Source organism: Lynx canadensis, chromosome F2, assembly GCF_007474595.2.
Source record: "Lynx canadensis isolate LIC74 chromosome F2, mLynCan4.pri.v2, whole genome shotgun sequence".
Taxonomy (NCBI): Eukaryota; Metazoa; Chordata; class Mammalia; order Carnivora; family Felidae; genus Lynx; species Lynx canadensis.
The window spans coordinates 55041627-55067027 of NC_044320.2; the positions used below are offsets into that span (position 1 = coordinate 55041627).

A 25401-nucleotide genomic window follows, 5' to 3' on the forward strand; every position below is an offset into this window, starting at 1 on the left:
TATTTGCTCTACATTGTTCTGAACATATTAGACTTCTTTCATTAGTATAAGGACGGATATATTTTAACAGAATAAATGTTTAGTGTTGAGAAATTCAACAGCATCCATAGGGAGTTGAATAATGGTAGGCATACTTAGGAAAAAATAGCCTGAATTGATTTTAAGCTAAACTTTATTTTTCTCTTGAATAAACATGAACTTCACATGAAAATAAAGTGGTACAGATTTAGATTTATTTTTTGAAAATTACCATGGCTGGAGCATTTTTCAGGCTAAATGATGAAGAAAAAGGTTGACAAAGATTTATTGGAAATTTGAAATTCTCTAGGACACAGTGCACGAACAATGTTGAATTACCTATTTAGCTTTTAAGACTCAACTTATACATAACTTCTGACTTTCTACTTCCCCCGGCTTCAATCCCTAAAGCTGCAGAAATTGTCATTGTCACTGTCTTTCCTGTCTTACTGGTGCACTTTGTGTAACCTCTGGGTTAGCACACTTAACCACACTGTGTTCTGCTTACTGATTATTTGTATATTGTACGTATGTCTCTTCTTCCAGGCTTTAAGTTCCTCCAAGGACAGGCCTGTTCTGTACTTATCTTTGGAGCCTCTGTGACAACACATAGTGAGATATTAGAATCTCAGAATAAACATGGCTGGATTACTGGTCACTGGTGTCCAGCAGAATAAGAATCTCCCTGGTTTATTTGTTGGCTCAATGAACTTACACAAAGCAGACACTGGGCTTGCGTTCTAATGAAAGTTTTGGTTGGCAACTGAAACCTTTTCACATGAAGGACATCTCCTTATGAAATTGCTAATTGTTATGTTGATGATTGCATTTATGACACGTGTGCTGTGATAGAATAACTTTGGGAGGAGAAAGCCCGAGTCCTAGAACAGGCTGTAAAGGCACAGAAGGGGTTAACTGCTACAGATGCCTTCAGCTTATCTTCATTGCATGTGTTTCCACATATGGAAAAGAAAAACGATCAGTCCACAGGTAGTAAAATATACCTCAGCTCCATCTGCTACACACATAACGGTATCAAACCATTGGATTAAATTGACTGAACTAAGTGAGGATGATATTGTTTGGTCGTGATAGCTACTATTTTTGAGTGCTTACCAGAGATCAGGCTTGGTGCCTAAGCATCTGACTTGAATTTGACCACTTAAACCCTACAACAACTGCGGGAGGAAAATACTAGAGACAAGTAAACCTCAGAAAAATCAAAGTAACTTGCCTGAGGTCAGGCAGATAGTGGCAGAGCCAGGAGGAAAACCGCACTAAATAGAATGAATTTGGATAAATCAAACTGAAAATGTTGCACTACAAATGAAGTTCGTAGTCATGCCAATGCTTTAGGCTTTTCTTTTAAAATTCTCGTTATCTGGGGCCTTAGTCCTAGGTCACATTTATCATGGAAACTTGTCAGCTTGTGGACATGCATGCACAAAATATGCACACTTTATGAAGACAGTGATAAGGGGAAAACAGTGGTGGTTGTTGATTTTTACTCTTGAAGTTTCCTTAGTATAAAGCATTTTCTTGCAAATTATGATCTGGCCTCACTAAAGCTCAGCATATTATATTATTTGCAAAGAAAAGTTTTGAACATGCTGTGGGTCTTGCTATGCTGCTAACAACAATCTAGTCATGTGTCTTAAGAGACATTAATGTGCTGGTGTTAGCATCAAATTCAAACTGTTTCAGGGGCGTCTGGCTGACTGAGTTAGTGCAGCGTGTGACCCTTGATCTCCGGGTTGTGAGTTTGAGCCCCATGTTGGGAGTAGAATTTACTTAAAAAAAAAAAAAAGCCCCTCAAGCTGTTTCAAGCAATAGGCAATTAATGAGACCTAATAGCTAGACACAACAAGTCAATAGTGAGATCTACAAAATATCGATTTAATTATACCATGAGCTGTGAGAGAGAAACAAAGGTATCTAAGCTTTTCCGAATGATCTTGTTAGCAGGAGCATTTCTGTTGCAGGGAACTCACCATCGTAGGTGTAGATGTTGATGTTGCGAGGTTCCGGGTAAAAGCAAGAGCAGATCAGTGACAGCATGGACAGTTCCTTCATTTTTTCCTTGTAGGCTACAACGAGAGGCTCAAGATTAGTGTCTTTCATTTCCTGAATTGCCTCTTAATGTTTCTTTTAACCCAAATAATATTACAGCCTCCTGCAGAATGAATATTGCCAGGGACCCCGCTCTGCAAAAAGAAAGACTGAAACGGGAATTTCAAGTGTGTATTCCTTATTACAGAGGGCATAAATTACATGTTATAGCAGGTTAACTATAAAGTGAGAAAAAGGGAGTTAGAGAAAGAAAGGAAAGTAGAAGGAATTGAGATCCAGCAAGGACAGGGAGGAGAGACAGAAAAGCCATGGAAGAAGCAAAAACAGACAAAGTTAGCAGAGAGATAGGTCTGTTCTAGCACAAATGTAGGCAGGTCTACTGTATATACAAGTATGACTCAGGAGGTGTCCTTTGCTGCTTCGGCCTCAGTGGCCACGTATTCAGCTGGGGATAGGCAGAGAACCCATCAGGAGGGTTATTAAGCAGATACATCCTCCAAGGACCCGTGTTGCTGCTTTCTCTTCATCCCCAAGTGCACTTTCTTGCAGCAACTTCTTTCCACACACACCATAAACCTAAATCTGAGATCTGATGAGGCTCCCCTTTCCTCTGTATAACCCAGCTTGGGCACCCACCTTGCCAAGCAGGTGCAGGAATTCAGCGAGTGATTCCCTTCCTCCTTCCCTCCCAGGATGAACGACAACCAGATGGGGATAAGGAGGTGGGGACTTCTCACTATTGTTGATTATCAATAAGTTAAGAAAATGAAAGAAAAATGAAGGTATACTGTGCACTAACTTGTGAAAATGTATAAACAAAGGGCGATGGTCTAACATGTTGAGTCTCATAGGTAACATTCACCTCGTGGGAGGGGCTTCTGATCATTACAGCAACCCAAGGGAGGGCGAGTACCTTGGGGAGATGGGAATTCCCGGAAGGTTAATTTGGGCATTATTGACAAGTGCATCTTTTGTTGGCTAAGAGGAAACAGATTCAACACGCAGATGCTTTAGAACTACAGAATGCTACATTAGGAGGGTCCTAAAAGATCATTTAGCGAACTGTCCACCCACCCCACCAACAATTTTGCAAATAACAATGGCCCACAGAGGATAAAGTCATATGCGGCCTCCAGATAAAAATGCAGGAAATGAATCAATGTCAAGTTTGCCAAGATGCCTTTTTCGACCTCTCTTTTTGGGAGGAGATTCAATGTGCCAAGAGGGCCGCAAATATTCGCACATCTTTGAACCATATGCAAAGATCAAATATTGTCATACTGTGTATATGGTTCAACCTACCACATCCAGAGGGTCTCTTTAAGAGAATTTCCCTCCTTATTTAGCTGATTTCCTTTAAAATAAGCAACACAATTTGCCCTTTGCCATAACAGTCCTGACACCCACTCTGAGAGATTTTATCAGATGCCTTTGGAACTTTAGAAGGCAAAAACTATGTTTCTTCATCTTTTTTGTCTATTTAGTTAATGAAATTATGTCACTTATGAAGGTCCAAGCAGGTCTTTACATGGATGCTCAGTGTACCTCACAGTTTCTTTTGGATAGAAACATTTGATGATTTAATACATTCAATTCCATGAAGAATAAAACCCAAACCAGCAAGTTTTCATAGGCTGTGCCTTTTTGTAAGATAAAGCAATATGGCGTCGAGAGTAATTTGCAAAATTAAGCTCATATTAGGAGCATATGTTAAAGATACCAACTTTATTAGGGAGGGCCAACCGAAGAATAGAAATAAAATAAAAGATTTTCCTTCTCATAGAGTAGTAACTGATTAAAGCTATAGGAGAATAGGAATTCCCACTGAAAAAAAAATACTCCTCAATAACTGTCTTCAGTTTCTTGTGAACAAAATTCAATAATTTTTAGTAAAGCCACTGCTCTGTTAAGCTTGATAATTTAATAAAGGCAGGGGATATAAAAGTTGTCAGGGGCCAATACTTTAAAGCCCTATGTGTAATGTATGATAACCATGATTGATAAAAAGTTTCTTCTTTCCTCTGCTACGTGGTCTGGGGACAAAACCCCATTGACCTTTGTGGGTGATTACTTAAGAGACTCTTTACATAAGTTCTTTTATTTTGAGAGAGACAGAGAGAGTGAGCAGGGGAGGGACAGAGACAGAGGGAAAGAGAATCCCAAACAGGCTCTGTGCTGAGCTTGATGTGAGGCTCAATCTCATGAACCCAGAGATCATGACCTGAGCCAAAATCAAGAGTGGGATGCTTAACAGACTGAGCTACCCAGGCACCCCTTTACATTGTATGTATTGCTGGTTTGGATTTATTCTTTACTCTACATGGCATGAACCTACCCAGTAGCAGCCATTGCTTAGATTCTCACTCATATAGTTGCTCTGAATCCTAGGGAGCTGCTTAAAACCAGTTGCAGCTGCAACCCAAACACTCTTGACTGTTGCTCTGCAGTAAAGGCAGAAGTTTCCTCTTCACTGGGTGCAGTTTCCCAAACTTTCCCCCAGGTGGCATTGCCTTTCCTAATCCTCTCCTCTCATCTAAATTCTTGCCAAAATTTCAATCCCAATTCAGATCTTCCCTCCCAGCGTTTCCCTCGCTCGGGGGGTGCTACCCACATTGATCTCCTATTGCCTTTAGTTGGCTGTACTTGATTATATACCGTTTTACGTGATTCTATATTGTCTAGGGTCATTCATTACTTTTTGATGTGTAATTTTTGTTTACAGAACTATAGGTTCTTAGAGGGCAAATGCTACATTTTGCTTATCTATGAAAAATTTCACAGCACAGGTCTAGATGGAACAGAAAGCAATTGTTTTAAAAAAAAAGAAAGTTATTGTTTTTATTTTTTAAAAAATGTTTATTTATTTTTGAGAGATCCAGAGAGAGAGACAGGGCATGAGAGGGGGAGGGGCAGAGAGAGAGGGAGAGAAAGAATCCAAAGCAGGCTCCAGGCTCCGAGCTGTCTGCACAGAGCCCGATGCGGGACTCAAACCCACGAACCATGAGATCATGACCTGAGCCGAAGTCGGACACTTAATTGACTGAGCCACCTAGGCGCTCCCAGAAAGCTATTTCTTAATAAATAGTGTTGGCTATTGCTTATTGATTTTAAGTCAATCTCTCCATTAACAAGCATTTATGGTCACCATTGATGACCATAAATCATCAGGAGTTTCTGTGAGGCATTATGGAATCACAAAGAGATATAATAGTATCCTCATTCTCAAGAAGCTTTTGCATCTGGGAAGTGGGGTATCTGGATATAAAAATATGGAGTGTATGGATAAAAACAGAGATCATGGGGAAAATAGGGTGTTGGGGGAGGCACAGGTGATTTGTATTAGAAATTCAGAAGAATCAAAGCCCTGGTGCCATGGGGAGAGTGGCAGGAAATGGATTTACAGTTAGGATTACCAGATTTCTCAAGTAAAAATACAGGAAGCCCAGTTGAGTTTTAATCCAAAAATTGCATGGGACACACTAAAAACCATTCCTTGCTTTTCTGGAATTCAAATTTAATTGGGTGGCTTGTATTTTATACAGCAACCACAGCAAAAGGACCTGGATTGTAAGGACTGAACAGTGTTGAGGAAAGCAAGGGAGGGAGAAGGTGACTTAAAATGTGTTCACATTAAAGCAAACACAGTTATATTTTTTAACTAGAATGTCAGAATATCATGAATTTTAAACAGAAAGAAATTTAAGCTCAAGCATCAGGTTTGAGTCCACTCTTAGGAATATTTTTTGTGGAGAAGTTTGAGAGGCACGGAGATGAAAATGAGTGAGTTAGCTGGAAGTCCTGGTTGAAGCCATTAAAAATCTCTTCTTTCACTCTTAGAATTTGGCCATCACAATGATCTTAGCAATAGGGAGCCATTGAACATTTTGAAAGGGAGGGTGACCTGATGAAAGTCTCTTACTAGATTTATCTAGCCATTTTATACAGGAAAGATCTGTTACCAAGGGATACACTTAAGACACAACTGAATGAAGTTCAGCAGGAAATGTGGCGTGGCTTAAGAAAACAGTGGGAAATGGCAATGGAAAAAGAAAAGGAAGATCCAAGAGACTTTAGGAAAGAAGAATGGACAGTAAATAATAACTGTATTTGGAACCAAGGGTAGAGGGAAGAGAGCAAGAAATCCTTGTGGTTGGGTGGTCAGGGAAGCTTTCCAAGTGTCACTAAAACTGAGCCCAGTAAAATGAGTTGGCCTAGCAGAATATAGAGTGTGGGTTGAAATATATGTAATTTGGATAACCGTCTTTTACCAACAATGAAAAATCCCAAGCAAATGCGAAGGCTATTAGAAATGTGCTAACAACATTTCACTATTGATATTTCATACTTTAAATTGATAGGTCCGTTCATCAGTGTTTGGAACTCGGCATATATTAATTTTTTCACTACATCCCAACACGAAGTAGAATTGTAAGCATGTTTGTAAGGATGTGGGAGGCAACAGGTAATTCCATATAATTTTTCTCATAGTTGGTCGCATTTGCTATTAACTATTAATGTGTGCACGTTTGTGCATTTGTCTAGTGAATTCATTTAAAATGTAACCCATATGATGTATAACGGTTCTATTGCAATATCCATGTAACCTAATGATTTTTGAACATTGTTTTCCATTCTTCCAAATGGCTACAAGGAACTGTGAATAATGGTAACAGCTGCTGTTTATTGAGCACAAACAATATATCAGGCTCTGGGCTAAGATATTTGCATGAATTTTCTCATTCAATCATCTGAATAATGCTATGAGAAGGTATTATAATTAGACTAGACTTAACAGATGAAAGAAAAAGATGCAGAGAAGTGGAGTAACTTGCCCAACATCCAACTGATCATAAAGCGTGGAGTTCAGTTTGAATGTAGGTCTGTCTGACTCTATGTGCCCTGCTTTTAATGCTCTTTACTTCCTCCAACTATTTGTTCAGACACGTTACACACACCTTGGCCATCTACAAATTGTGCTTAACAAGAAAATGATGTATATTACTACTACCCACTTTCAAAATAAAGAATCCAAGATCTTTTTCTCTTCCCATTTTTCTTTGGCATTTATTCTTTAATTAATTCCCACGTGTGACTTACTGACTCCATGACTATAAATTCAGGATAGAGATTTACAGAAAGAAAGTATAACTTTTTCTCACTTGTGTGTTTTGCTTGGATAGTAAATATTGGTGCAGAGATGGCTAGAAAACTCAGGAACAGTTTCTCAAAAGGATCTCTGAGTGTATATATTCTTATACGACTGAATATATCTTTAACATTCGTATCACAGCTAATGAGGCAAGTGGAGCAAGTGGTAGTTACCTAGGTATTTTAAGGAAAAAGCTCCTTTGAATATTTTTTTAAATATAATTTATTGTCAAGTTAGCTAACATACAGTGTATATAGTGTGCTCTTGGCTTTGGGAGTAGATTCCCATGATTCAGTTATTGAATATTTTAAGAGTGATTTATTTTGGCAGACGACTACCAAGTTTTCTCTATTTTTTTCTTTTTCCTTTGTGTATGTGTGTATGTGAATCTGAAGAGTATTTTTTCCTTTGAGGAACAAAGAGCATCAAGGAGAACAATACGATCAATACTACAGATTTCATGGTCAGATTAGATCTTGGATTAGATTAAAGCAACAGAGAGGTTATGTTTATTTAGTAAAATATGAAATAGACAAACACACATATATAATTATTTCGCTAGTCTTCTAAATATATAGTCTTTACATAGATCAGAATCAGTAATCTTCCAGCTCTGTTTCTGGTACCTTTCTTTTCCAGGTCATAAATTAAACCCTTCATCCTCCTTTTAACTTGATTTTGACCATATCGTGTGTGTGTGTGTGTGTGTGTGTGTGTGTGTGTGAATTGCATTTGGTAGTTCGATTGCTTTGGGATCCTAGAGACTGAGGTCAGATTATTTTTTAAAAGTCAAATCTGTCATCCCATTTAGAAATACTTTTGGGAACTCTACCACTGTGATTTGCTTCTTGAAAGATGAAACAGACTAAAAGGATTTTATTTAAAACACTTGTATAGTACATTAGCTTGAATTTGGACCTTAAAAAAAAGGTTGATGAATATGGTTGATGAAAATGTAATTTAAGATTCAACATTTAAATGAAAAAATAAATCTCACATTTTTGAAGATCTATTTTAACATCCCAGAAGATCACTGATATGAGATAATGTTCTAGATATTTCTGCTATGATGATGTAATGCTAATTGGCTTAGTACAGAAATGGATTCAGTCTATATTCATTCTACCCACCTCTCCCCCACCCCCCAAATTATGGCTTCCTAAGATATAATGACCAAGGAGGGTTTGAAAGATTAATGTTTGATCAGCTGATACAGCACACTTTTTCTGCAGGAATAGGTATCAAATCAAATTAGGGGACATTTAAGGTCAAAGCTGTACAACCCATCACTGGGCTGTACAGAAACATAGGAGGTTCTTAAATTTCAATTCAGTTGATTCTTGGCAAAACAATTGTGACAAGGAAAAGAAATTGGATGACATGAATCAGTCCTTGTGATCAAGACTGTAATAAGAGCAGTAAATTGTACCAATCTGAGACCTTACCTTACCCTCATTCCAGTTACAGCTCTGGCTGAGTTTAATAAGAATCCTACTTATTGTGCAGGGTTTGGTCCTTTTTTTCCCTCTCTCTAATGAAAGAAATTCTTATAGTCCTACATGGAGATAAAACTACACTGGTTTATAGGAGTAATGAAAGCACTTTATTCTGTTTGTATTTCAAGACTTTCTTACCAAGCTAATTTTGAGTACTAAAGGATATATTTTTTAAGCCCTCAACATGGCCAGGTTATATGAATAAGCTTAAAATGATAGCTTGATTGATTGGCACTTAAATGACAGAAAGCCATCTCAGACACTCAGGAGAGTTGGTCCATCTGGCTAAGTACAGTTCTCACATAGGAATGACTCTTCCCTGCCCTGTAGTCTCCTGAGCCAGATGCAGCTGTCATTTGAGGCTGCCATGACCTGAATTGTGTCTCCATAATTGCTTAATGCGGCACCTAAGTAATTTAAATCACTCCCCATTACTTCTTAATATTTTTGGTGGAAGACTAGAAAAACATTTTCATTCATTTCTAATTCAGCAAAGATCACAGTGTATATGCAGACTAATTATTGCATTTGTGGGCTCAATTTCTAGAATAAAAAATGTTTTGGTTATCAATAAGGATGTTAGCTTCCTTCTTCACTTTGTTGTAATGTGTGACCTTTCTCCAGAAAAAGAAGTTCTTGCTTCTATTTCATATGGATTTAGAATGAAGTCCATGACTTGTGTCTTTGCATTGAATAAAGTGGTACAAAACTACAAATACAGTAAATTACTTATTATGTTCTCAGTGAAAGCAAGAACTTTCAGAAATGGAAAAATGCAAATCTGTTATCACAACTGCAAAAAAAAAAAAAAAAACCTGTCATATAAGATTCAGATGACTTTACCTCTGTTAATGGGCCAGTTGGCTTTCCCCTTGAATGGACCAGTGGTTTACATAAATGAGGACACAGAAAATGAATTCAAAGGAAATCCTATATATCAGTCACAAGATGGGGTTGTTCATCTTCATATATTGGAATACGTTAATTTATATAAAACACTGTATGAAAACACAGTAGGATTAAGCAGAGACTCAACAGCAATTTGTGTGACAAGCCCTATAAATTAATCTTGATTTAATTCTTCTCTCAGTCTGAAAACTTGCTAAAAGATGAAAGCGTATTTCTTGAAGAGTTTCTATGTAAACTTGTACTTTCTTGGAATAGTGTGAAGTTTCTCTGCATTTGAAAAGCTCCCTATTGCTGTTTTATTTCTGAGTATGTCTTACAAAATACATAGTACTGAGAATAGTTACTAGCATCAACTGAGAATAAAAGTTATTTTAGCTTGGTGTTATTGCCACATAATATTTCTTAAGGTTTCGCTGGATAGAATCCTTATCTGGATAGTATACAATCTATACTTTATACTAGTATTCCTAAATGTTTTCATAGGAAATGAATGGCACATAAATAACTAACAGAAAGTAACCATTTCAGGCAAAGTCCACAAAAATCTCATGTAGGAAGAGCAGTCGTTTTGCTTGCTTCCAAAAATGTAATGAGAATTCCAGGGTCTCATTTAATGAAATTTTGTAAAATGCACAGTATGTGCATCAGGTTTAGAACTACCTGATGTTAAAAAAATTATTATAGTGATATTATTCTTGGGTGCCTCTGGGAATTTGTGAGAGTAACAGAGCCTTTGAGATGAAAACGAAGCATCTTAATGTTACAGTTTCCATAGCATGATGATCTTCAGTACCCATTTTCAAGGCAGCCAAATAGCATGGAAGAAACCATTCAGGTTAATCTAGCTGTGTGATGAAAATGGCTTTTTCGTTTTGGAAATTAAATGCTACTTCCTCAAGTTCTGCCACGTAAAGACTCATTTTCTGAAATAGGATTCATCAGATTGTATACTAGAACTTGAATGAGTAATAATTTTCTGCAGGGCACGTAAAGCAACATACAAAGCAAGTACATAGGTGTCTGAAGCCTCTGCAATGCACAGTCAGTTTGTGTCACCACTGCTACAAACAGGATTAAAATGTAAAAGACAAGTTAATCTAATGCAATTGGAATCACCAGCCACAGAATTTTAGAACTGGAAGGAAGCCTTGAAATCATTGAAATCATCTAATCATTTTTGTTTGTTTTTGAGGGAGGGAGGGAGGGAGGGAAAGAGAGAGAGAGAGAACATAGCTGAAGGGCAGAGAAAGAGGGAGAGAGAATTCCAAGCAGGCTCCATGTCAGTACAGAGCCTGATGCAGGGATTGATCTCACAACTGTTAAGCTCATGGCCTGAGCAAATATCAAGAGTTGGAGGCTTAACTGACTGAGCCACCACGTGCTCCTAAATCATTTAATGTTATTCTCATTTTATAGGTGAAGAAACCAGATCTAATAACCTTTATTTCTTTGAAGGTCCCCTGTGGGGGTGAGAGATGGTGGGGCGATGTTGGTGGCAGGGACAGAATGGAAAACAGAGGTGGGAAAGTGGTGTCATAAATGGAAGTGATGGTAGACTTTACAAAAAAATCAGTGTCTTTCTTTAAAAAGCATTTATTTTGCATTGTGGCAGTTCCTAGTTCTCCCCTCTAACCCCTGCCCCTCACCCCAGACTTGGGAAATCTTTAATCTCCTCTTTCAGAGCACTTGGGAACAGCCCTTCAAAGATGGCCACACAATTTAGCTTCTCTTGGGAAGCAAATTTCACTTCATGTGAAGACGACAGCCTCAGGTACGGACACAAAGTTCTTGGGATGTATGGTACTTGTTGCAATAGGTGTACTGTTATTACTTCTGGAGTTCCTTCCAGTTACAAAATTGTCAGGAACAATGGATTGTCCTTTTACTCTAAAAAATTATGAAATGGGTTGAGACTCTTTCAAGTGAAACTATGATCTTGTGTAGTGACACAAGTCTGAACTAATCCCATGTGAGAGCTAGGAAAATAAGCATTGACATGGTGACTGCATCACAGGGCCTTTACGATCTTCTTAGAACTTCAGGTTTTTTAAGACCTTGAGCAAGTCCTTTAAGCAATTTGGACCTTTTCCGCATCTACAATTAATAGCTCCAAGCTCTGGAATTTTTGGATTCTACAAATTTAGCAAATTTTGTCTTTAAATAGAGTAACTTTCTCATTACATACAGACTCATCTTTTTTTTTTGCATTTTCTGCAGTAAGCATTTTCTGTACTGATGTTTTTTAAACAGATTATTTTAAGGTATTACATTTTAAAGAAAAGGAAACCTTAGTCTTGATATTTCTACTTTGCAAAATTTTTCCTTTTTTCAAATTTTGGCATTTCATAATAAATATTTATATTACATAAAATAGTATAACATAGAACATGCTTCATAAAGCAATTCATGTTTTAAGTTTCAAACTGTCAAACCATTAGGGAAAATTTCACTTTTCCACATACTACATGTAAGATTCAGTTTGGCTTTCAATATGTATAACATTAGCCAGAATAAATGGTGCACACAAGGTAAACTTTTTGGATACCAGCTAGAACTCCTTTTGAATTCGTAACACTCATCTTAAGATGTGAAGAAGATTACATGTTGCTATACTGATTGAATGAGATTGGAATAACTTATGCATTGTATTTATTTATGGCAGAAAATACCACATGATTTGGTGATAAATACTAAAAAACTGAAGGTGAAAAGGGAATCAAGTGTTTGGTCTGTATAGACAAATGTGGATTGGATTTTGGCATAAGTTGCTGATGTTATTTTGAAAATCACAACGTGGTCATACATAATATGCAAAGGCATCATGTTGATTTTATTTGATGGTTTATTTTCTATAGACTTATTCTGCCTGAACATTATTCATAAAAGAGTAGACTTGTGGTTGGGAATGTTGCTCACATCTTCAAAACACTTGCCAAGTAATAATACAGCAGGACAGATCTGTGTCCTAGGATGTGGTGCCAATTCAGAAATGTCTCCAACAGTTGTGACTCATGCAATTCCGTAAGGCTGGGTTTGTACCTTCCTAAAAGCAGAAGTGAATCAAGCATAATGGTTTCCATCTCTAGGGCCTTTGAGTTTCTTCTTTCAAAGACAATCATTCTCCTGTCTTGTTTCACAGAGGTTGGCCCTTATTTGCCTGTTTGTTTGCTGCTAATTATTTCTTACCAACTATATTTAAATTCTTTTGAGGATGAGGGAAGGTGTCTCATTTAATGTTTTCTGTATTCCACCCCCCCCACCATGTAGGAGTACATACAGCTGTTAGAAGGTGGGCTGTAAACACTTATCATTTAACGTTTTCTGTATCTCCCCCCACATGTAGGAGTGCATATAGCTTTTAGAAGGTGGGCTGTAAACACTTATCATTTAATGTTTTCTGTATTTCCCCCCACATGTAGGAGTACATATAGCTGTTAGAAGATGGGCTGTAAACACTTATCCATGGGTTGCTGAGCAGGGTAGGGCTGTTCATCAGCTGCAAAGGATACTTGAATCAGTCAGTGGCCCAGCTGGCTTTCCCACTGAAACCAGGTATAGAGTGGGATTTAAGAGCCCAGATGTTAGAGCCGCATTGAGCTCAACTGTTCTCCCCACTAAATTCATTAGCTTCATTTTCTGCTACAGACTGGTGTTTCTGCATACTTGAAGTTGGTTGCTTCTCTCCCTACAGCCCTAGCTATAGCTATGTGGATAGTTTCAAAATGGCACTAGTGAGTGGTACAACCATAATTGTGTAGTTTCCTGGCAGAATTTAAGAAAGCTCCACCACCTTTATCCTTCACAATAGCAGGTAATCAACTCTCTATTCAAGGAGAAAAAGAGGTCAATGTTTCCTTTACATTTATATGCTGTGTTGCTTCCCCCCACCTCCCCCATGGGAAGAATATGAATAGGAGCTGAAGACTTATGCTCTAGCTCAGGATCTTTTCAACCTTAGACAATTTATTAAACCTGAACAGAAGTTTATTTATCCACAAAATGGAGACAGGATATTTTTGTGAGGATTGAATTAGGTATGTGTTAAGAAACTGAAATGCTGTACTGATATGATATTGTTAGTGAAGATGAGTCTTCTGCAAATTAATCTTTATTCTTTGAGTGACCTTTTGAAGCTTTACTGGGCTTGGCTATAGTGAGATGTTGTGGAACCTTATTTGGTACAATTCTGCCAGCTTCTCTTAGTTCATCTTTATGTCATCGAGTCAACGAACACAGAGGTCCTACGATGTCCAGGAGAGACACAGTGGTTAACCAGCTGAACTCTGGGATTGGACTGATTTGTCTTAAATCCTGACCCACCACCTATTGGCTGTGTGTGACTTTTTCTCTCCCCTTTCTCACCTGTGGAAATGGGAATGATAATACCCTTTGTAAAGTGTTCGGCATAGTCACAGAACCTGACAAAGTATTCAATGCATGTTAGACAATAGTAGTATTATTATTGTCAGCCACAGAGGTGATTACAGGGGAGACAAAGTGAGTGAAACATAATTGTGTACTAAAAAACAGCCCTCAATATAGTTGGATCTAAGACAAAGAAGTGTCTGCAGCCAAGCAAAGTAAGGACAGCTCATGATGAGGAAGCCAGAGTGCAGTGAAGTGAGCGCTAGATTTGAAACCTAGATCTGCCCTGAATGTTTGCACTGCAGAGCAAGTCACTTAACTTCCTTGGCTTCTGCTTTCCTTCCTTGTCAGGTGGGGATAATGAAACCTGCTTGAGGGTTGCCATAAAAATTGAGGAAAAAAAGCACAGGGAGGACATGTGATGTGTGGGTGGCTCATGCATAGTAAGGGAACAATAAATGACAAGGTAGATGATAGCAGAAGGTGCTATTTGGTGATAAATGGCCATATACTAGGAAATAGGAAATCTGTTTGAAGAGTTCACAGGAAGGAAAGATCAAGAAAAGCTGGACTGGAGGTTGACTTGAGAAACTTACTGTTACTTGTTTCAAGGAGCACAAATCCTTTCCCAGAAGCAATTCGGAGAAATCCTACTTGACTTCTTAGCTGACTACCCTATATATTACATATTCCCCACTCACTTCTAAAATTTATCAGAAGTGATAAAACATGCAGTTTTCTGGATATAAGAACTTCAGCGTTATTCGTTATTTGTTGTTTATTTTTCATGAGCGACATCTTCCCTTTGTATTTAGATGGGTGAGCTTTCATTTGGCCAGGCAGGCAGGGCACAAAGCCCAGTGTTCTCCTCAAGTTACACTTTTCTGCATTTCTTCTCTAGGATATGTTGTAACATATACTGCAATTTGTGACCAATACAGACTGCAACTGGGAACACCATTTTAAGGTTTCATTTTAAGAAAAATTTCAAAATTTGAAATCTAATTCTTTCAAGGCTCCCTAATTCAATATTTCTTCCACTTGGAAAAAATTTTCATCCTAAATATTGAGTTTCGTTTTCTTTTATTTGTTCTACTACAAAACTTTTTTTCTTTTTTTCCAAGCCAAGTTTTTGGTTGATAGGAGAGATGCAGTTCTTTTCTCTCCACCTTGTATTTTGGCTAGGTATTTCAGAACCTAGCTAGAATTTTTTTTTTTTTTTAATGAGGAAATGCCTACATTTTCTTTAAAACTGAACTTTCCTACCCTGTGCAATGAACTTGTACAGTGTATTATGAGCTTGTAAGGACTTATGTTATTTTAATGCTTTCATGTAAAGCTCCTCCTTTGTCATTATTCTATGTGAGAAAGTATGGAGAAATGGAGATTGCTATAATCAACAGAATCTAGTTTGAAAAAGACCTATGTAGCACTTATAAATGTAAGCACATATTTCTATCATGTTCTCAGTTATGTCGTAAATACAGTTGCAAGTTTATATACCACACATTTATATTAAGTTTTAGAGGCAAAATATTTAAAATGATCTTTTATATTGGTAGTCAATTATTAACTAAGCCTTTGTAAAGTCAGAAACCCAACGAATGTTAATTTGATTTCTTAGTTTCTTTATTCTATTCATTACATTCTGCTAACATCCTCTACATTTATAATGACTGGTACCTGAAACACTACTGACTGAAAAGGTGTTACTGTCATGAATGATTGAAGAATAATATGAAACTCTACGTATTCATAGCCTTGTACCACCACAGTCATCTAAGGAATACTATGTTCATATTGTTTGGCTCTGGTGTCTTTGTTGTACTTATCTACTAATGGAAGGAGAAGAGGGAGACTAAATTGATCCAGAGAGAAAAGCTCCTGGAGTTATCTCTGAAAGAAAAGGTCTAATTGGAAGAAGGGTGTTGGAAATGGCAGTAGTAGGTCAGGAGAGTGCCAGGTAGGGAGAAGACTAGAGAATCAGGTGTGAAGGATTTTGCAACAGCCCAGTGATGGGGAGTAATGGGGTTCAGATGAAATTGATGGTTTAATAAGAATGTAAGGACAAGAGACTCTGTGTGTCTGGTGTGTGTGTGTGTGTGTGTGTGTGTGTGTGTGTGTGTTATGTCATATAATCCCCCCCTTTCCTGCCCTTTAAGAGACCTCAGTGTAGACTTTTACATCTTAATGTTTCTGGAATCAGTTTTTATTTCTATGGAATGTGACATCTTATGTAGCTGAACCTTACTGGGCAGGCAAGAAGGGTCAATTTTTTTGATATTTTATATGTATTTGAAGTAGGATGAGATATGAAATAGGACAGTGAAACATAAAATGAGAAATAAATGCAAGAGAAGTGTACTTTTAATTCTGGCATGTTCCCCAGAATGGATTTGCTTTGGAGATATACTATACTGGCAGCTGCATCATAAATATATCAGCTCTCCCTCTGTCACAAAGAATTACTGAGTAGCAGTCATTTCTTAAATTCCAAGTAATTTCTAGTAGATTTGTTACTATATGTGGAAATTTACAAAATCCAAGAATTTAGATGTTTACTTTAAGTGATTGTTTTTATTTAATATTTCCATCTGTTCAGGGAGTCTTGGATGGAGATTAATTTTTTTTTATTAAAAGTGCTTGATATTCAATTGATTAGTTAATCCTCATAACGACCGTGTGATTTAAGTGGTATTATTTTCCCCATTCATAACTGAGAAAACTGTGGTATAGAAATGATAATTTGCACAAGGAGTATCTGATAATGACGAGTGGTGCAGGGTTCAAAACTATGTCCATCTAATACGCAACCCACTTCTAATCTGCCAGAATGCACTCTTACATAACAGCAACATTCTTAACCTAAGCTTTTTTTGGGGCGGTGGGGGGGGGAGTGAAGGGGGAATTTATATTACTGTTTTAAATTTTCATAGCATTTTGCACTCTTTTAAGTTCCACGACAAGTTGCTTTTTCCTATTACACAGAGCTTTTCCTTTTTGTTTTTAACTTTTGGAGGCAGCTTTAAACCAAGCTTTCAGCACACCTGAACATTTGGGTTTGGGTTGCTTTGTCTAAGGTGGGCCTGCTTGTATAGTTGCTCAAGAGGGAAGACTTAGACTCAGAGGGTAGAGAAGGTCAAGGTGGTGCTGGCAAGGGGCAATCATGGAACCAGCAGAAAAATCTGTACTAAGTGTTACCTTTTCCTTGTCAACCCTCTCACATTTTCTATTTCTCTTTGCAGGGGCACCCCTGCTTTGCCCAGCAGCCCTCTTAGCTTGAGGGTACCATCTTGGGTCACTACTTACCACCGTTCCCTTGGGTTGGGGACTGTAATAAACTTTGGGTGACTTAGTTGCTGCTTCTCAGCCAATGCTCACTTAAGAATTCTAAAGAAGAATCTTGGATGAAACCTAACCACAAGCCCTTCAAAATATCCGATACTGCTGTCCAAGCAAATCACTCATTTTATTTCAATTTATTATTTAGAAAGTATTTTTCAAAAAACAAAAGGCTCAGTTTCTTCACTCCTCGTTTCCTTGTTACTCATTCTAAATGTGCATTGGTATCTTGACGAGTAAAATATCCACTCATTCTATTTAATGACAAAAAAATGCAATGGGTTATATTTACAGAGTACTTGACAGGTACCAATCACTTTCACGTTTGCTTCCTTGGTTCTGAAAAGGACCCTCTGAAACAGACAAGGCAGTATGTTGCCACTTTACAGATGCTGCAGTAGAGGCAGAGAGAGAAAAAGTGACCTGACCAAAGTTGGTTAGCTAAGAGAGTAAAGACTAGAGCTCAGGGCGTCAGGATCCTGCTTCTGGCCTCTTCCTGCAATGCAGCACCAGCAGCATGTGGAGACGGGTGGAGCTGTTGGGGCTTAAGTCCTCTATTCTTTTGAGTCCACTTTGCTGAGCTGGTCAGAGGAGGGAACTCACACCAGAGGGCCATGCTTCTTCCCCCACTGCTCCAGGTACCCACTGGTCACTGACCTTAGGTTTAATCCAAGTGTGGTTCTGGACCAGAAGCATCAGCACCACCCAGAAGCTTGTTAGAAATGCAAATTAAGGAGACCCACCTCAGACCCACAGAATCAGAACTTCTGGGGGTGGGAATCTGAAGTTCCCAAGTGCTGCTGATGCTCAGTAAAATTTGAGAAGCATTTTAACTAAGGGATTTCCTGGCTGGTCTGATTGATAGAGGAGATTAGTTAAATATTTTAATTTTGTCCTTTGGGTAGATCACAGTACTTCCTAACTGATGTTCTTTGTGTATAATTATGTACTGTCTTGTAATAATTGTAGGGTAGTATAACAAAATTATTAAAGTGGTGGAGACTTCCAGGGGCAGCTGGGTGGCTCAGTAGGTTGAGCATTGGGACTCTTGATTTCAGCTCAGGTCTTGAGCTCATAGCTCAAGAGTTCGAGCCCCACATTGGGCTCTGAGCTGACAGTGGAGCCTGCTTGGGATTCTTTCTCTCTCTCTCTCTCTCTCTCTCTGTTGCCTCCCCTGCTTATACTCACGCTCTCTCTCTCTCTCTCTCTCAAAGTAAATAAACTTAAAAGTGGTGGAGGCTTCCAGTGATGGTTTAAGTTACTACTATTGGTATTCAACCTTTTTGTAAGTACAGAATCTTGCCTTCTTCAAAAGACTAAATTCCCCAAGCATGAGAATCATGTTCATTTCTATTCTCACAATACTTGGCATAGGCTTCAGAGGAGAATTGGTGCTTGAATCTATTTTACGTTAGTAAATCTTGCCATTAACTATTAACGACATTGGACTAAAGACAAATATGTTTAGTGTGTGACTTCCCTCACATATGCATCTTTGATTACAGGACATATTTGATTATAGGACTTACAGGACTAAGTGCTAAACTTTATTAGTTTTATTTTTTATCAAAAAATCATTATAATAATATATTATATATAATATGTAATATATATCACACATATTAAATTATGATATATATTACACATATTATATGTTACATATTACACCATTATAATCATATATATACACATTTTACATATATATAATAATATATATATATACATTTATATTTTATATATAAAATGTATATGTATATGGCCTGAAGCTTACACATATGAACTAGACCCGGTAAATTCTTTTGAGCTTAAATTTATTCATTTTAAACAGAGCAACATGTATACTATTCCCATTTCATAGGGACTATATGAAGATTAAGAAGGATACAGCAAGTAAATATTTTCTAAGAACTACAAGGTCCAACATAGATCATGCTATCTAACTTTTCTTTTGGACACTTTACATTTTCAATCTTCTGTGTTTGCTCTTTTGTTGTTGCTGTTGTTTTAATATAAAAGGAAAAAGTGAGTCTGAAGTAGAATGAGGATTTTCAAGTGACAAGAGTCTTGGATCATGTAATCTGTGCATTAAAAGACTAGAATTGACTCATAATTTTTCATGTGTTTGAATGAGGATAATGAGAAGGATGCTAACTGGCACTTCTCAGATAAAGCTGCCAAGATTTAAATAACACAGTAGATACTGGTATTGGGAATAAAAAAGAACTTTGCAGTCATAAAGACAACATGTCTGGAAGCAGAGTTCCCAAGGAAGCTTCAGAAACTCTAGTGTCAGCTCAACTGCCTGACTAGCTTTTAGCGCCCCTCCCTGTGAGAGTCTGGAAGTGACTCTAGCAAGTAGAGTCACTAGCAAGTAACGTTTTGATAAAATTTTCGGGTCCCAGTGTTGCAACAGTCAATATCTTGTTAAGTTGAGCTTTGTCATGTGTATTAGGCTTCTATCTACTAGGAAGCCTGAACTAGAAGATTATCATTAGGTTTACTGTGAGTGGTTTTGCTGAATGGAAATCAAACTGTGGCTGCAGTTTATAGGAAAAAAAAAATCCCTCAAGAGGGAGTAGAGTGCTAATAAAAATGTAAAGTTTAAAATGCTCTCTTGTGTGAGTATTTGTGGAACTAGGTTTAGATAAATTTCATCCATGTCTTTTTATCCTGATATAAAGACTTACCACTGAAAAACTGAAAGACTAACAGGTTCATATTCTGATGATCTATTGTTTTTTTTTTATTCTGATGATCTATTGTTTGTAATTACATAATTACTTGTGCTGCGGATGATGTACAAACTCTGACATCGAAAGTACAATTATTCTAAAAGAATAACTGTTAAATAAGCACTTTTACAGGCATTGCTTTATGATTTTGGTTAAAAAAAATCAGTCCCAGACAATATTATTTTAAGGTACTACACAAAAATTATCTACTTCTGGTCAACCTTTTTGAATTTTGTAATTTTTCCAAATATTAAATATTTTAATCTGGAGGCCAACAAAATTGCAAGTGTGAAAAATCTTTAAAAAATTTTTTTTAAAAAAATGTTTATTTTTGAGACAGAGAGAGACAGAGCATGAGTGGGGGAAGGGTAGAGCGATTGGGAGACACAGAATCCAAAGCAGGCTCCAGGCTCTGAGCTGTCAGCGCACAGCCTGACACGGGGCTAGAGCCCATGAGCTGTGATGTGAGATCATGACCTGAGCCGAAGTCAGATAGATGCCCAACTGACTGGGCTACCCAGGGGCCCAGCAAGTGAGAAAAATCTTAAAATTTTTGTTATGGTTTTATAGTCTAAGGTATGGCTGCTTCTCTTAAGTACAATTCCTAGAGAAGCTATATTTCCAGATGACTAGCAAAATGATTGCTGAAATGCATTAATTAACCTTTATATTCACATAAAAGTGTTTTGTGAGAACAAATGTACACAAAATGTTATCTTTAATCATGGTTAATAAAAATGGGTTATATAAACACAGGTTTTACTACTGCAAATGTCTCCTTGACAAATGACAGGACCTGATTCCTTTATTAAAAGATAATTAGCAATGTTTCACAAGGGATTCAGAGCCTTCCTCCTGCTTGCTTGCTTTTGACGTAATAAGATGAAGAGTCTTGAAGAACATCTAATGATTATACTAACTGTGGATGCCTGGGTTGTAGATCTCCTTTAGTTCTAGATTTATTTCATAAAACAAAATATTGAAGTTAAATATCTGGTGTTTATGGAAGGAGGTAAGGGCCCATTTTAAAATGCGATAGCCATAATGATATTGATTACATTAAGTCAAGATTTTTTTGTTTGTTTGTTTGTTTCCCCCCCAGACCTGGTCATCCTGTTGTGTCCCCACCCAAAGTCCCTGCTGATTTCTTAGCTGAGCCTTCAGACAGCCATGTGTTCCATACATTATACCCCCTCAGAGCTTTTTTTCCCTCAAAGCCTAAATCATGGCAATTATTCTCAATGAATCCCAGGTTACGTCTTAAAAGTAATCATCAGGTTGAATGTATTTCCTCTTCCAAAGTATGTCTGTGCTAGCAAAGGATAAGAGCATCTCAGGGTTGTTAGAAAAAATGGAGGTTTCACAGGTTTGACCTCCATGGTGGGAACACTTCTGCCACGGAGCATATAAGAGTGGCTAGTACTGGTTAAAAGGACAGATTCTGGAACCAGATGGCCCCAGGCTCAAATTCTGTATCTAACTGTGTGACCTTGGGTGAAAATCACTTTATCTGTCTGTGCCTCAGTTTCCTCATCTGTAAAAGTACCTACTTTTTAGGATTATTGGATGATTAACATCACTAATATGTGCAAAGTGCTTAGTTCCTAGCCTGTTATATATGCTACATAAGGGTCAAATCAATAAATAAAAGTCATTTCTCATAGACACTCTATAAGGTTTAGGTCTACGCCAGAAAAATGAATCTTGAAAGAAAACAATGGCAGAGAAAAACCTGTTAATGAACAACAACAACAACAACAACAACAAAGGAAGGGATAACCTTGAGGCTTAATCCAACTTTGTGTTGACTAACAGTATATCCTACCAACTCTGTGGCCAGTTCTATTTGGACTATGCTTTTAGTGCCCTATTTGGGAAATGTTGTATTTTTAATTGGAGATATTTTATGTAGTATACTTTTTCAGGTTGCATTTCCAGAAATGTGGTAATGTTTGCATGGTCAGCCACCCACTGCATGGGAGGACTGACATATGGTATTTTTGATAGTATTCTTCAAAGACCAATTTTTTTCCTCTGGGTTGACTTTCTTGAATAGTGTCAAATAATGGAAGCCCTTTATTGGCTTAAGTAAGGAGAAAACACATGTGTAATCTGTTTCCAATGATGCACCCACACTCACTAAATTATTAATAATTTTCTTATGTGCTATCCAGAAAGAAATTCAATTGGGTAAGTAATAAGTATGGGATATGTTGAAAAGCAATTTTAGTACTGTTCCATCTTCTGTTTTAATTTCTACAATATGTGACTATTTGTAGCAAATTAGCTATATGGCAAACGGGTTACAGACTTTTAGATTATCCCATAACTGAAAGGTTGTGTGTTGAACTTCTTGTTCTGCATTGTTTTGCTAATAACAGTAAGCTAGTAATATTGATTTATCATCTTTCACAACTGTGCCACAAGCCATATTCATTTTGTGTTAGATACACACACAGAGCCAAATTCTCATTTTCCACCTTTCTCTTGAAGGTCTTCTGCTGAGTGCTACAATATGAATATATTTTTAAAAATCCAATTAAGAGAAGGTGATGACAGAGAACACATAACTCCCAGAGGTATACAATCCCTAAAAGAATGAGTATGGAAACGAAATATTTTGTAAGGATTGCCATGCATTTGAAAATATTAAGACCTAATATCAAAGCTTATTGTGGGAGGAACATGTATATCACAGTTCTCTACTTCTAAATCTGGTATGTTTGGTGGTTAGAATCAGCATCATCTGGTAGTTTGTTAGGAATGCAGAATGTCTGGCCTCAATGAGACCTTCTGGATCAGAATTTGCATTTTAATGCAAATCACAGGTAATTCATATGCAGATTAAAATTAGCAGAACACAGTAATATGAAACTATTAAATATTTTACAGATGGATTATAGTTTCATGAAACATAAGAGAAAAAAAAAATCCCTGCCAATGCAAACATGAAAAACAATCCATTTTTGATGATCCTAAAAATTAGTTTCTGCCTGTTTTTGGTACCTCTCCTCAGATATCACTTTGTGTCTACGTTTTAACTGCTAGCCTGCAGGCTCCCTGAAGGTGGACATTGACATTCAGGTGTGTCCACAACATCTGAAGCACATTTTAAACAAATGAAAAAGTAAATAATGTTTTTGTTTAATTTATTCCTTTATTCAAACATTAAAACATTCTCTTCCTAAATAATTTTGCTATTACCACTATTTTCTACCATTCATCCACTACAAACTCCCAAAAGTAGCATAAGTGATGTAACAGCAAGGTAATGAAACTAGAAAGTAAAATCGTAACAGAATAACTAACCAGGGTCTACACCTACTTCCAAGTAGGTCTCCTTGAAAAGGTGAACAAACTCTTTTCATCCACTAGGGTAAATTATGCCATTAATTTATTGAACAAGCAACTGAATGTTCCAGATTAAAAAAAAAAAAAAAAGATTTTGTTAAATAGCATTTGAAACTGGGTTAAAAAAAATCAGGGGTGCCTGGGTGGCTCAGTTGGTAAGGCATCCGACTTCTGCTCAGGTCATGATCTCACCATTTATGAGTTCAAGCCCTGTGTCGGGCTCCGTGCTGACAGCTCAGAGCCAGGAGTCTCCTTAGGTATTGTGTCTCCCTCTCTCTCTGCCCCTCCCCTGCTTGTCCGCTGTCTCTGTCTCTCTCAAAAATAAACACTAAAAAAAAAAAAAAAAAAAAAAAAAAAAAAAAAAAATCAATCATCTATTTCTTAAGAGAACTTGATTGCCCTCTAGTGGGGCGAAAGGTAATGTGGACTCCAAGGTTTTCCAATTGAGAGAAGTAGGAAAGAGAACTAGCCTCAGTTCTCTGATTTGGTCTTTTCTTCTTGTTTCACAGATGTCTTGCATTTTCATATAAGGTCACAGACCCTGAGACAACAGAATAGTGTGTATTTTCCCAAGAACCAATAGGAAATTGATGTGAGCTGGAATTAGGTATCAGCAGCTTGGGAGCAGCCACACCCAAAGCAAGTAGCTTTGGGCCAGCTTCATCCAGGCTTGTGAGCAAGGAGCTATTGCAGGGGAATAGGGCATATAAGTCAGTTCTGTTCAGTTGGAGTAAAACACAGTGGTGATCGCTAAATCAGGAATTTTCCTAAAGATGGTCTGGATTCATTAATGAGAAAAATGCTCAGTTAAATATGTAATCGATTCATCTCCCAGTTCATTTTTAACTATACAGATTTAACTTAAAATTCTGGATGATAGCAACTACTAGATATTCACAGAATTAAATAACTATTTCGATCCTAAATTACAGGGAGGAAAACTATCTTATTGTGTGAATCAGCTTTCTGGCACTCTGAAATGGCTGAAGGGCACTCTTGAATCTGGGTAAAATGTAACCTCTTGCAGCCTTTTCATCACAGAGAACGGGTTATTTGATAGAAGACATACTGGGCCACACGATTGAATGCTTATTCCAGAATCTATCCATTAATAATTAAAAAATCCCCAGAGTGAGCAAACGTGTTTTTAGTGCAACAAATAAAATCCTGCTAAAAATGTTAATGATTAAGAGCAGAGGCAATTGTTCTAACAATAAAAATACTCCCCTCCCCCTTAGGATGGAATAATTTACTACAAATTACTTCACAAAACCATTGCGAATTGTGACTGAACAAAATTCCAGATTTTAATGTTAAAAACCATTCAATCTTAATTATTCATTATTTCAAAATGTACTTTCAGAGAATTTTAACATGTGTAGACAAATATCACCAGGTATTTTAATTTATACCCTCATACTAGCCATGTATATTAGGAATACACTGGGTCACATAATGCTTATTGCAGGCTCAGCTTACTCAGCAGGTATTAATCACATATATCATTAATTGATAAGCTACTGCTGTTCCTTTTTTAGTTTTATCTTGAAATCCTGACCAAATCCTCATTTTTCCACTTCTGGTTATTTATATATCCATTTAGAAGGTGCCCACTTCATTGGAGAAGATAATGGGGAATTCTATATGCACCTAGTACAATCATGCTGAATAATTATTTAATGAATCAGGAAAAAGCACCCGCCCTGGTGATTAATTGATTAGGCTTTGCAACTGAAACGATGTCAAAATCCGTTATTTTAATATTGCGAAGGTTGAACTTCTTTTCATGTTTTGCAAATACAGCTTATTCATGGCAGAAAGGACCCTTGCATTGTCATATTATGGGTGGGATTTTTATTAATGGGATAGTGGCTACCATTTCAAGATCCAGGTTTCTGTGCAGAATTGAGACTGTATCAAGAATCAGCGATTGGAAGATCAGTTTCAAAAAAAAAAAAAAGAAAAAAAA

The 25401-nt window shown here is 37.2% G+C and overlaps 1 protein-coding gene across 1 annotated transcript in view; it reads right to left on the bottom strand.

The window, feature by feature from the left end:
* The window catches only part of STMN2 (stathmin 2), a 46534-nt gene that overhangs the window by 18098 nt on the left and 3035 nt on the right, over positions 1 to 25401 (bottom strand). The window contains exon 2 of the mRNA XM_030304400.1: positions 2010 to 2105. Coding sequence (XP_030160260.1) covers positions 2010 to 2105 — 96 coding nt within the window. The remainder of the gene's footprint in view (positions 1 to 2009; positions 2106 to 25401) is intronic.